This window comes from Ceratotherium simum, chromosome 16, assembly GCF_057802395.1.
Source record: "Ceratotherium simum simum isolate JZ-2026a chromosome 16, ASM5780239v1, whole genome shotgun sequence".
NCBI classification, from domain to species: Eukaryota; Metazoa; Chordata; class Mammalia; order Perissodactyla; family Rhinocerotidae; genus Ceratotherium; species Ceratotherium simum.
The window spans coordinates 13,845,964-13,859,442 of NC_141915.1; the positions used below are offsets into that span (position 1 = coordinate 13,845,964).

At 41.2% G+C, this 13,479-nt stretch overlaps 1 protein-coding gene across 1 annotated transcript in view; it reads left to right on the forward strand.

Annotated features, from left to right (window-relative positions):
• ZZEF1 (zinc finger ZZ-type and EF-hand domain containing 1) overlaps positions 1 to 13,479 on the forward strand; it is a 128,082-nt gene that overhangs the window by 50,857 nt on the left and 63,746 nt on the right. The window contains exons 17-27 of the mRNA XM_014789663.2: positions 428 to 498; positions 1,451 to 1,565; positions 2,435 to 2,594; positions 3,735 to 3,856; positions 3,963 to 4,085; positions 4,955 to 5,121; positions 5,205 to 5,286; positions 6,143 to 6,344; positions 7,634 to 7,782; positions 9,499 to 9,739; positions 12,890 to 12,969. Coding sequence (XP_014645149.2) covers positions 428 to 498; positions 1,451 to 1,565; positions 2,435 to 2,594; positions 3,735 to 3,856; positions 3,963 to 4,085; positions 4,955 to 5,121; positions 5,205 to 5,286; positions 6,143 to 6,344; positions 7,634 to 7,782; positions 9,499 to 9,739; positions 12,890 to 12,969 — 1,512 coding nt within the window. The remainder of the gene's footprint in view (positions 1 to 427; positions 499 to 1,450; positions 1,566 to 2,434; positions 2,595 to 3,734; positions 3,857 to 3,962; positions 4,086 to 4,954; positions 5,122 to 5,204; positions 5,287 to 6,142; positions 6,345 to 7,633; positions 7,783 to 9,498; positions 9,740 to 12,889; positions 12,970 to 13,479) is intronic.

Genomic DNA, 13,479 nt, shown 5'->3' on the forward strand with positions numbered 1-13,479 from the left:
GGAGCGCGCTCACTTAACCACCAAGCCACGGGGCCGGCCCCTTAGATCCTATTTAAAAGTGAGCAGAATGCTCACAAGAAATGCACTCTGTCCGTGCCCTTTCCTCTTGTGATGGCATGCCCAGTGATGAAAAGCGTACATCTTTTGGAGATCATCTGCCTAAACATTTGCATTAAGCTTTCCTGCAGGAGAACTTGAAGATGTTAACTTTAGCAGTAAACAAAAGTAAACTTGCCATCTTCTGTTTAGATGGGTGGTTCTGCTCCCTCTTAGCACTAAGCCAGGTCTTAGTTGGATGCTGGGAGGTGGTCTGCTGACCTCGGCTTTCCTCATGCTTGCAACAGTGGGCAGTGGCATTTCATGCAGTTCTCGGTGTCTGGAATGTCATAGAATAGATTTTCTGAATGTGAAGTTTCTTGTTTTCTAGAGGAATGTCACTGAGCAGGAACACAAGCAGTCCTTGCAGCTCACTTTCCGCTCACTGTGCACATATTTCAGGTAAGTTTTTAATTCTTTTCAGTTGTCCGATATTTCACATCTTTGCAAAGTTGTTTTCTTTAGCTATCCTTTCCTTTCACGTTCTTGTGGAGAATCAAGTAACTTCCCTCTGCTCAGCCAAGTTTCTGTAGTCACAGGAGTCACTAAAATAGTGGTAGAATAAAAATCTTGTCAAGAGCTTAATCCAAGTCCCAGTCATTATAAGACAATCGAGAGTTGAACCCATTGGGGGTCTCTTTGAACACTTCAGTTTCTAAGTGATTTTTTTTGAAGACAAAAACTGGAGCCAAAGGAGTTTGGGGTCCAGTACTCAACTCTAAAAACCCAATTACATTAAAACCCAACTGCAGAAGCACAGAATGGTAGTTTAGCAAAAGAAGTGTGCTGGGAGGGGATAACTTGGAGATTTTTACATGCTTTGACTACAAAGAAGCTAATGGGCCTATAGGTTGCATTATTGGAGGTACAGACTCTTGAAGGAGGGAAGGAGCCCTCCTTGGGAATAGCCCAAGCTACTGTCTGAAAGTCAGATTATACCTGGTCTGGATGCCAGATTTAGAGGGCTCTATGAAATGTGTTCAGAAGTGAGTATCGGAGATGGTGGTGAAAGAGGCTGGGGCTGTCATGTGAAGAACATTTGAAGACACAGGGAATGTTTAGCCTGCATTGTCAAATTAGCAGTCATGAGATTAGGTGTATTTCCTATTGGTGGTCAAGGGGATTTATTCCTCAGAATCTCTTCTAAGGACTTGAGGATGTATGGGCCTGTGCTTACATAAGGACATGTGGACAGACAGTGGCACAGACCCAGCTGGGACCATGGCCTTTCTCCTGACCCAAACTCCTCACGTTCCGTAGAACTGACTTTGAAATCTTTGGAACCTTTTAAGATAGAAAGCATGAAAATCCCCTTCCTGAAACAAGGTGTCATGACTAATTTGTGTCCTTTCAGTGATAAGGATCCAGGGGGCCTTCTGCTTTTACCTGAGAAAGGCGACCTGGCCAACCTGAACATCAGTGAAGTACTGGCGGTCATGAGTACTCTCCTCTCTGTTGCTGCTCGAGAGGTAACTGATGGCTGCTCCCTGTTGTCTTTGCCTCTTGCTTTTAGGAGCATGTGATACAGCAGTCACTGTGCCTCCCCTTTTAGTCCTCATTTACAATATGAATGTAACTTTGTTCCTGTGACCGTTACAAAGGAGCACAAAGGTTTCCCAGCTGCCTTGGCTGCTAATCAACCAGCTCCTGCAAATGAGTGAGGGGACAATTCTGTGACATGTTTTTTTCACTCAGTGGCATTTTTGAGTTTCATCCATGTTGATGTATGTGCTACAGTTTATTTGTTTTCACTGGCACACAATATTCCCTTTATGAATATGCTGCAATTTATTTCTCCATTTTACTTTGGAGAGAGAGTTGGGCTGTTTCCAGTTTGGGGCAATTATACGGCAGTTATGATATGAACATATCTTGTGGTTCTTAGGTATAAGAGTTTAGCCCTAGAGATCAGGTGACTCTTCAGAGAAACTCCAGAGAATAAAGCTGATGGGTTAGAGAGCCATAGAGGGATGAAGGATTGTTTTTTAAGATGAGGGAGATTTGATTGAAGGCTCAGGGGAAGGAGCCAGAGAGAAGAGGGATTTGAAGATATAAGAGAGAAAAGAGATGATCAGTGGGATAAGGTTCCTGAGGGGCAGAAGGAGATGACATATGGAGTAAAAACCATTTGTAAAGGTTCTGAAAAGCTGAGGGCAGGAGAGGAGGTTTCATAATACCATCTTTCTTGGTCACTTATGGGTTGAAAGCTCTTTCCTGGCTATTCCTCATTTCCCTAGAATTTTTTTGCCAGTGACAGCTGCTCTCTTAAAGAATGCCCTTGGCTGTGTCCTGTGAATGACCTTGTTGTAAACACTTCTATTTGTCTCCTCTCTTGCAGTGTGAGCTGTTGATGCTCGATGGGGCACAAGGGGAGATTCACTCTGTGCTCTTCTCGCTGTTCTGGTCTGTCCAGGGCAGCCTGCTCTCCTGGTGCTACCTGCAGCTGAAGAGCACGGACTCTGGAGCCAAAGATCTTGCCGTCGACCTTATTGAAAAATGTGAGTTTCAGAACAAAATCCGTGAAAACAGGTGTTTGGGTTTTGAATCTGTGTGGGTACTCTTTTCCTTAGTACCTCATGCATAGAGTGTGCTTATGATTTTCTTTTCTTTGATACAAATCAGGTCTGTCTTTGGGTTGTTTTTTTTCTCTTCTTCTTAAAATAGAATTCTGTAGCATGTCTTTCTACCCAGTTTCCTGTCCGAATGTGATAGTATGCTTAAGTATTTTTATTGGAGGGTTGGGCCATTTCACAGCCTAAACATTGCCTTTGCAATCATACGGCACTCCTAGATGGCGTCACACTCTTCAGTAGAGTCTGTCATCCTTGTTTTCATCAAGTCACCCAAAAAAAAAGTCTTAAACTTTTAGAGTGTAAGGTGTATGAGCACTGCTGTGATCTTTGCTGATTACTGAAAATACTCAGATTCATGTCCTGTAAACCCACAGAAAATTATATGAAACTCAGTAGGTTTGAGAAATCGTATGTGGAAAATTCAGTCCCATCAAACTTGGTCTCAGCAGCTGTGACAAAAATGCTTACACTGTGGAGCCCTGCCACCTAAAGCTTGGCCCATGGATAGCACACTTAATCATGGTCCCGTTGTAAACAAAGGGAAAGGCCGACTGGCAACGGGGTTGGTCAACCATGTGACTTCACTTATAAAAGTGATATCTCCACCTCATTGAATAGTAGCAAAGACAAAAAAATGAATAAGTCACTCACTTTCAAAGTAATCTTTTTTTTTTTTTTTTTGGTGAGGAAGATCGGCCCTGAGCTAACATCCATGCCCATCTTCCTCCACTTTATATGGGACACTGCCACAGCATGGCCTGACAAACGGTGCGTCGGTGTGCATCCGGGATCTGAACCGGCGAACCCTAGGCCGCCACCGCAGCGGAGCGTGCGCGCTTAACTAACTGCTTGCGCTGCTGGGCCAGCCCCAAAGTAATCTTTTACTGAGATTTGCACTGTTTTTCCCTCTCAGAGGAAAGCATTTGTATGACACTTGTGGTCTCATTGTCTTTTGATGTGAAACTCCCTCCACAGCTTCTGTGACAGCTTTGCCCTTGATGATGATCAAGCAAGTGATATTTCTACCATATAAAGTATTAAATTATTTTCTTTATGTTTTTGTAGATGTGGGACAGTTTCTGGCAAGCATGAGAGTGATTTTGGAATCCCTTTTGTCACAGTATAGTGGAAAAACCATAGTAGAAAAATTATGTAATTCTGTGTTTTCGATGGCAGCTCGTCAACTGGTAAGAAAAAGTGGCAACCGTTTGTAGATGGCGGGAGGGGTTTGGTGACCTGTACCCCAGGCAGAGTCTGAGGAGGATGCTAATTGCTTCATTCATCTTCCTTTAGGTAATCTTTCTGCTGGACTTTTGCACTTTAGACATTTCACACTGCACGCTCTTGAGAGAGTTCAGTACCCTAACAGAGCTATTGAAGAAGCTTTGCAGTGACCCTGAAGGAGGACTGAATAAGGTAACTCGAGTTGGCGTTTGAACCTGCTTTGTATCCCCTCTTAGGATTGATGTGACCACACTTAATGAAACATACCACTGAGTACAGATCTACACAAATAAATTGCCTCTAAAAGACCCATGTATTTTAATAGTGGTTTTGCCAACAAGGGTAAATGCCCGTCGGAATTGATTTTGCTTGGTCAGCATTAGAAAGGAGACACAGAGGAAGCTGTACGTAGATTAATTTCATCATTTTATAGCACATGTCGTTAAATAAAAACTGTGTTAGTGAATAACCAGATTGAAGTCTAGAAGAGAAAATGTATGTTGAAAGGCAAATTAGAAGGTTTGATATTTAAAAGAATTTTCTCCCTTACTTAACCTTATTGGACACAAAGTTTTTTCGCTATCTTGTCTGAGTCTCACAACACCCTGTGGGAGTATTTAGGGCATATATTAAAAAGCCAATTTTAAAAGTGAAAAAGCAAAGACTTAAAAAAAGGAGGGAGAAGAGATGATGGGCTCAGATTTGGCAAGGTCTCAAATAGGAATTTAAGGTCTTTAAACTCCTAATTCAGTGTTTTTCCCACTGGAAATTCATGCTAGTAGTGATTTGTAAGAACTAGTCCTGTCATAGTTAGAAAATAAATGCTAAGCACAGAGTTATCATTGTGCAATAAAAACCACACGTCTGCTCTGCTGAATGATCACTTTATGTTTGTCTGTGTATGTAGATGGGAATGTCAGTATTTTTAGCCTGTGTGAGGATTTGTGTAGGGGTGTCAAAGGTTATCTGTCTGGAGCACCGATATAGAAACACAGTTTACTGCACGTGGCTGGATGTAGAGTGATGAAAACCTTTCTTTCTTGACTCATTTGTTTGCATAGCTGGATGTCGAGACTTGGCAGCAAGAACAGCCTGTGGTGTTACACACGTGGACTAAGGAGTCTGCCCACAACTATGAAAATAATTGCCATGAGGTGTCTGTCTTTGTTAGCCCAGGGGCAACCTATTTTGAGGTGGAATTTGATGAGAGATGTGAAACGGAAAAAAGGTAAGACTCACATGTTCTTTTTTCCCAAGCAATAATGGATCAAGAATGAGAGAAGGAAAGTGATAGAAATTATACTTTCACAGGTATGATTATCTGGAATTTACCGACGCTAGAGGTGGAAAAACACGTTATGACACAAAAGTTGGCACTGATAAATGGCCCAAGGTGAGTGATATTCCCAGAAAGAGGTGAAATGCCTACTTCTGCATCCATTCTCCTTTTGTCAGCCCTCAGGGGGTAATAGAGGTATGGTCTTTGAAGGAAAGCATTCATATTATACTTTTGTAAAAGGAAAGGTTTATATCTGTGTTCCACAAACTACAACCTATCATCTGTTTTGTAAATAAGGTGTTTTTGGAACACAACCATGCCCATTTGTTTATTTAGCATCCATAGCTACTTTGGCACTGCAGTGGCAGAGCTGAGTAGTCACGACAGAGACTGTATGGCCCAGAAAGTCTAATACTTTACTATCTGGTTCTTCATAGAAAAAGTTTTCCAACTCTTGGTTGATATCACATTGTTCAGAGTAAATGGGAAGTTGTAATCCTTAGCAAGAAAAGGCTGATGGGTCCAGGAGGGCCCAGACCAGGCTGGGGAAAGCCAGGAGGCCACCTCACAGTTAGGTCTGCATGATCTCTGGGGCTGGGAGGTTAAGTTCTGCTTCAGACTGTTGACCTTCTCTTTGCTGTCAGTGCTCTTGGTTGGGAGCAAAGGAATGGGCAAGCATGACCTCTGGCTGAGTAGGTAGTGGGTGGATGGGCATCCAAGGTTTAAAAAACTGACCAGCAGTTTTCTGCCAGCTTTGCTTCTTCATGAGGTGCAGTTATGAATTTTCTGTTTCAGTTACTCTGTTGTACATTTCTCCTTTCATAGTTTTGGTGGGGATGATAAGACATAATGGTGACAATATGCACCAGTATTCAATTTAGGTTGTTTTGAGTCCTGAAGAACATGCTTATTACTGAAACGCTGCCTTCTCAAATCTGTTTGATCACATGACTTTTTTGTTTGTCTCTAGAAAGTGACCTTTAAGGCTGGTCCTCGGCTACAGTTTCTCTTTCACTCTGACAGCAGTAACAATGAGTGGGGCTACAAATTCACTATCACTGCCTATGGCCTGCCTGATGTTGCTGTGTCTTGGGGGTTGGATTTACAACTCCTTGTTTCCCGACTGATGGGACGCCTTGCTTCCCAGTGCATGGCCCTCAAGTCTATGCATCGTAAGTTCACATATCTCTCCCTTCCCTTCTTGCTACAGCCATATTGAAGATCAAGGTGGTACTCTCCCTCGTGTAAGTTTTCTCCACATAGTGGCAGAGCAAAGGTATTGATAAAATTCCCTTTTAGTTTCCTTTAAACCAAACCAGAATAAAGTATTCACTTGACACCATTTTCATAAAGTTACTTGACCCAGACTTTGGAATACATCACAAAGGATACTGTGGCTTCCCTGTCTATGGAGAACAAATGGGGGAGGAAGCTGGTTTTGAGCAGCATTGTTATCCTTTTTTTGTAAGCGAATTTTGGTATACTCCAATAAGAAGGCAGAAATATAGAGTAAATTAATTGCATATCCTTTAACTGTGTGAATATTTATGTAAATATGTGAATGTGGATTTTGTCTTGAAGTGATTTCTTCAACTTAGTTATTAAATTTATCCAAGAAACAATTATAGAATAAAACTTTCTTTTTATAATTTTATTTATTTATTTTTCCCCCTAAAGCCCCAGTAGATAGTTGTATGTCATAGCTGCACATCCTTCCAGTTGCTGTATGTGGGATATGTGGGACACAGCCTCAGCATGGCCGGAGAAGCGGTGCGTTGATGCGCGCCCGGGGTCTGAACCCAGGCCGCCAGTAGCGGAGCGCGCGCACTCAACCGCTAAGCCACGGGGCCGGCCCAGAATAAAACTTTTTAGTGTATTTTATTTCTATATCATTTCTTGAGTTTTTCTGATTATAAAAGTAAAATATCATAGAAAAATTGCGTGATGGAAAAAAACCAAGGAGAAAAGCCACCCTTAATCCTAACACCCAGCTATAACTATTATTAACATTTTTATGTATTTCCACCTGGTCTTTTTTCTATGTCTATTCATAAACACATATATGGTGGGTATTTAATTATTACCTTTTTTCACAGACTTAAGTTTACAAATTATGAACATTTCCCCATAATTACACATTCCTAGGTGGTCTCCTGTTATACCCTAGAGGTGGTTCACATTCTGTTTTCAGCTTACTATACAGATTAGTCATCTCAGAGATACCTTATAATTGAGGCTGTTCCACAGAATGGCAGCATTTCAGGACTTCCTTATGGTTTGGTTTCATCTGGGGTATGTGTTTATGAAGTATCATGATTGAACATTCTGGTTAATGTGGGTGAATTCCCTCCAAGTCTTAATAATGTCCAAGTGTTTTTTAAGCCTTTTCTTCATCAGTTCAAAGATTCTTAGTGTGTTAAGGCAAAAAATAGAACTCTCATAAGCCTTCTTCTCTTTCCAGAGTTAGGAAGTAACATGGCTATACCTCAGGCAAAAATGGCATTAGTCTTAAACTCCCCCTTGTGGAAACCTGTCTTCAGGCATCAGATATGTCCAGAGTTGGGATTAGAAGCAAGCTGGCCCACTCACTCACACCAGGATAGTAAGGAGGTATTTACTCTTCTATTGTCTTTCTATTTGGGATGGAAAATGTTTACTGATATTTATTACTTTAAATTATAAGCATTTGTATTTATATCTTATCACCCCCACTAAGCTCTTAGCTCTTTGAGGGCAGAAACTATCCCTTGTTCATTTGGTGTCCCCACGGTGTACCACAGGGGCCAGTGCATAATGGGTGTTCAAAAATATTGAATGATGACTCTTCAGTGAAATGTAGTAGGTACTCAGTAAACCTCTCTTGATGGAGTTATTAAACAAACAAGTTGAGTCTATTTCTAGTGCCCGCTGAGTCAAACTTGAAACAATTTATGCTGTATCTTTTGTTCTCCGTGGAGTGGTAGCCCATTATTCAGGCTTAGAATACTTCAAAAAACTAAACAAGTTTTCCCGCTGTCTCTTTTTCATCTCTCCTTCCCTCTCTCTCTGCTCTACTACTTCTCCTCCCTTCTTCTCTCCTTCCCCCACGCCCAGGTGGTTCGGTAGTTAATGGCTGAATCCAGGGACTCTTCCTCAGCTTCTCTTTTCCTTTACCTCTCTATGAAATTCGGTTCCTTCAGACCCTCTCTTCTTTTGATTCCATGATAGTTCACTGTCTTCTCTTAATCTAACCACTCCATCTGCCTTCTTTACTGACCTCTCTTATTCCTCCTTCTCTAAAGAGTAGGCTTCACTCAGGCTTTCTCCCTTTCCAACAACCCACCAAGAGTTTATCCTCTCTTCTCTCTTCTGCTGTCACACCTGTGTGAATAATTCCTAAATATCAGTTTCCAGCCCTGGTTCTTCTCCCAGGCTCCAGTCATGTATATCCCTCTTCCTGTTAGATATTTCCATTTCAGTGTTCCGACTCCCTTTAACCCAGAAGTGTAAAACCAGGATGTCTTCCCTGACTGCTCACTCCTGTTATTTTCATTACTGTTTTCCTAGCATTGAGCCGCTGCTCCCTAGCATCACATGTAACCCCACCTTGTTCTCACCTTTCCTATCCAGTCAGCTGCAAGCTCTATGGATTCTTCCCTGTGATATTCATCTGTTTCCATTTCCTCTGTCTCCACCTTTAAGCAGGCCCTCATCTTGCACTTGCATTGTTACATTGGTACCTACCAAGTTTTTTTTTTAATCACTGCATTATCTTGTCATTCCACTGCCAAGCACCATTAATGGCTCCCCGTTGCCCACAGGGTGAAGTCTAAACTCCTCAGTGTGACAGTCAAGGCTCTCTACAGTCTTCTTTCACCTTACCTATCTGACTCTAGTTCCCACCACTCCCCAGCTGAAACTTCAGGCCAGGTCAGTCTCCCTACTGACTCTTAACTTCTGCTAATGGTTATGTTCTTCAGGGCCAAACCTGCCGAGTCTTCAGGGTCCAGTCCAAAGCCCATATCCTCCAGGAGGCTCTTCTTAATTACTTTAACCTGCCGGGAGCTCTCTCCTGTGAATTCTCAGCACTGGGTGTCCCTTCTAGGCATTTGATACTTGATAATCCTTTGCTTTATAGTAGTGCTAGTTTTAATGCTCTTAATGTTTTATTTATGTTTACCTTTTTTTAACCCATATATCTGTCTGGTCTCCCCAAAATAGATTTAAACTTCCTGACAGTATGCACCATGTTTTATACTTCTGCTTTGGCCTAGTAGGTGTTCAGTAAACTTTATTTTTTGAGTGAATGTGTTAAACATGATGGGATTTGTTTGTTGTTGTTTCCAGGTTAAGAACATCCGTGATGATCCCTGCCACCATTTTCTTCTTGATTTTGCGCAGTCAGATCCTGCCCAGAACTTCTGTGGGCCATATTCAGAACTTTTCAAAGGATTCATACAGGCATGTAGAAAACAGGCCCCAAAGACAGATATAGTTGCTGGTTCCACTATTGATCAAGCTGTGAACGCCACCTTTGCTGCTCTGGTGTATCGCACTCCAGACTTATATGAGAAGCTGCAAAAATATGGTAACTTATATTACAGGGAATATTTTTGATCTGAAGGCCAATTGCTAAGTTTTAAGAAAGCCTGTCTTTAAGTGAAAATTTTTAAATATTTTTAAATATAAACGTATTTCTACAACTGTAGACTTCATCTTGTTAGTCCTACTTTGCCAGTCAAAAGACTCATGACCAATTTACAGTTAGCAGATTGTAATATATGGCAAAGTAGCCGTGGGTTTCCTAATTAGCAGATAATTTGTCTTTATCCAGAATTCTCGTGGAAAACTGCCAAGAAGTTTAATGGAAAGAAACCTTAACTTTGGTTATAGTCCCAGCTCAAAAACTAGATGCTGTGCAGCTTCAGGTTAATCAGACAACATTTCTGCACCTGAGTATCCTTGTCTGTAAAAGCTTAGAGTTGATTAGCTCTAACATTATAAGAAATTCCAATTAAAACCTGAGATGTTTAGGTAATTGAATGTGCTAATAACCAAGGAGGAAAATGTAGGTATTAATTCTTATCTTTAGACGTACAGCTTCTTTGTAGCATCATCCCTGCTCAGCTTGCTTTGTCGATAGCCTGCTCCTCACCGTTTCTTTTCCTCATGTCCCCCAGGGATATCATCTCTGTGTATTAACTGTGTATGTGGCCTGCAGCCTAACAGGACCCACAAAGAGGGAGAGTCTCTCTCTACTCATAATCTTTCAGGGGAAAAGCATTTCAAACCCTACCTAAAGATGAGATATGGGTTTTCCCAAGCACTTTGGCAGGTTATGTGTTCTATCCATGGTGCAGATGAAATAAGCAGGAACACATGCTTCCTTCCATTAGAGGAGGTAATTGACTGTTGCTCTTATTATTATTGATATTATCATCACTACTACCTTTATTGCTGAGTCCTTTGGATCTCACATTGCAGAATTTATTTCCTGATTTTTAAAACATCTCCATTGCTCCCTCAAATCTTAATATCTCCTGTAAGAAGCTGTTCAAAAATATAAAACTACATAGAGGCATGAATGATTTATGGAAACAACTGTCATATGGAAGAGTATGTCTTTGCTGGGGGATGGTGGGTGAGGTGACCTGTATGGTTTTGAAAAAAAAGTGCAGTGTATGTTTTTGTAGTGAAAATGGGGTAAGCGAGCTGGACAGTCTTTATTACCTATGGGAACTTTGAGTAGGAGGATAAAATCCTTGTGAGGTAAGAGCTGAGAAACAGAAGGTTTCTGGCTGGGAGAGAGTTCCCCCAGTGTCTTTTCAAATCATGTTCAGATATCGCATACGTATTTGCAATAGATAAACACACAGTCAAATGTGGGAACTGGAACTATTTCACTGAATACAGGTTGTTTATGGAATACCTACCACTGTGGCTTTGAAGGAGGCATAGCTGGTCTCAGTTCTTTCTGTTTCTTCCTTTAAGGGCTATTCATGGGTTCTTCAAGACTGAACCGCTTAGAGAGTGGTCCTTGTCTAGCTCATTTGCTCATCTTTGTCTAAAAATTGGTCACCCTTTTGGGTTAGAAAAATACAGGAGGGGTTTTTCAGCTAGACTATAAGCTGCTTGAGGGCAGGAATCGTGTCTGTTTTTCTCAACATTGTATTATTCCCAGTGCCTGGTATGTAGCCCAGCACATTCTAGGTATTCAGGAAATATCATTGCATTATACATTGCTTCAGCAGAGAGCTTCACACTCTTCTAATGTATTATCCTTTGGTTTTTAGAGGAAGAGAAGGGGCAGGCCTCATAGGTCTTTCTTTAAAAAAAAAAAAAAACACAACTTGTTTGTTATTGTTCTAATTATAAAAATAATACCCATTCATGTAGAAACTTACAAAGTACAGAAAAGCTTAAAATAATTATTGACTGTATTCTCAAGAACATCTCTATTCAAGAGACTTCAAGAACAGCCCTATTAACGTTTTTCCATATATCTACCTGTCCTTTTATCTAGGTATATTTATATGTGTGTATGCATATATGGACGTCATGTTTTTAATATGTATACTCTTTATTTTTATTTATTTTTTAAAAGGGAAGATGTATTTTTTTATTTTTATTTATTTATTTTTTTGCTGAGGAAGATTCACCCTGAGCTAACGTCTGTTCCAGTCTTCCTCTATTTTGTATGTGGATGGCCGCCACAGCATGGCCGCTAAGTCGTGTAGGTCCATGCCGGGGAACTGAACCTGGGCTGCCGAAGCGGAGCATGCTGAACTTAACCACTAGGCCACGGGGCCAGCCCCTGTATACTCTGTTTAAATAAGATAATTTTTTTATATGTTTCATAACCGGCCTTTTTAACAATATATATCATGAACTTTTCTGCGTGTCAATAATTATCTGTTAATATTTTTAATTTTAATTTTGTTTTTGTTTTTGGTGAAGAAATTAGCCCTGAGCTAACATCTGTTGCCAATCCTCCTCTTTTTGCTGAGGAAGATTGGTCCTGAGCTAACATCTATTCCCATCCTCTTCTATTTTATATGTGGGACACCTGCCACAGCATGGCTTGATAAGTGGTGCATAAGTCTGCACGCAGGATCCGAACGTGTGAACCCCAGCCTGCCGAAGCAGAGTGTGCGAACTTAAGCGCTGCGCCACTGGGCCGGCCCCTACTTGTAATATTTTTAATATTTTACCTTTATATTTTTTACTTTTTTTTTTTTTTTTTAAGATTTTGTTTATTTATTTTTTCCCCCCCAAAGCCCCAGTAGATAGTTATATGTCATAGCTGCACATCCTTCTAGTTGCTGTATGTGGGACGCGGCCTCAGCATGGCCGGAGAAGTGGTGCGTCGGTGCGTGCCTGGGATCCGAACCCGGGCCGCCAGCAGCAGAGCGCACGCACTTAACCGCTAAGCCATGGGGCCGGCCCTATATTTTTTACTTTTAATATTTCACTCACTTTAATAGCATATCCATTTCAGATGTTGTTCGTTTGAAAAAAGTTAGTTTGAAGTAACACACAGAACCCATTACAGCTATTTGTGGCTTAATTGATCATTCCCGCCCCCCCCAGCTTCTCTTACCACGCCCAATGTGTGGGTGGGTGTCAGGGGAAGGGCTTTTTCTAATGAGTTAGGAGATTTGGAAACTACTTTGTGCTTACTGTTGCGGTAGTGAATTATGTTAACTGAATGTAATCTCTCGGTCTCTCCTTTCCCCAGTAAACAGTGGGGGCAAGACAGCCCTGAGTGAGGAGTTTGCACAGGTGTATTCCTTGGCAGATGGGATTCGAATATGGATGGTAAGATTTTCCTTTGCGTGTGATTTTTATGTATTTTGAGTTTTCCCACCATGATATCACGGAATTAAGGTAAGTAGCTGTCTTCTCAAGAATATAACTTTAGGAATTTTTTTAAAGTTCAGTGAATAAATGGATATAAAATAATTTAGAACCCTGGAAATCATAATTCGGTGAGTGTTGAGAACGTTCAGAGTAAACAGGCTTCAGCTGAGCTCCTCTTACCTCCTTCGCTAACCCCAAAGGCCACTCTGGAACCTCTTAGACCGGAAGGAAATGCATTGCTTTAGATACTGGGCAACCAGTGACGGTTTTAGGCAGGGGCGAGGCCTCTCTGCATTTTAGAAAAGTGGTTCTGTGGCATTGTTTGTGACAGCAATAAACCAAAAGAACAAATATCCATTAGTAGGAGAATGTACAATAAGATTAATATATTTTTATTTATTTATTTTTTCCCCCAAAGCCCCAGTAGATAGTTGTGTGTCATAGCTGCACATCCTTCCAGTGGCTGCA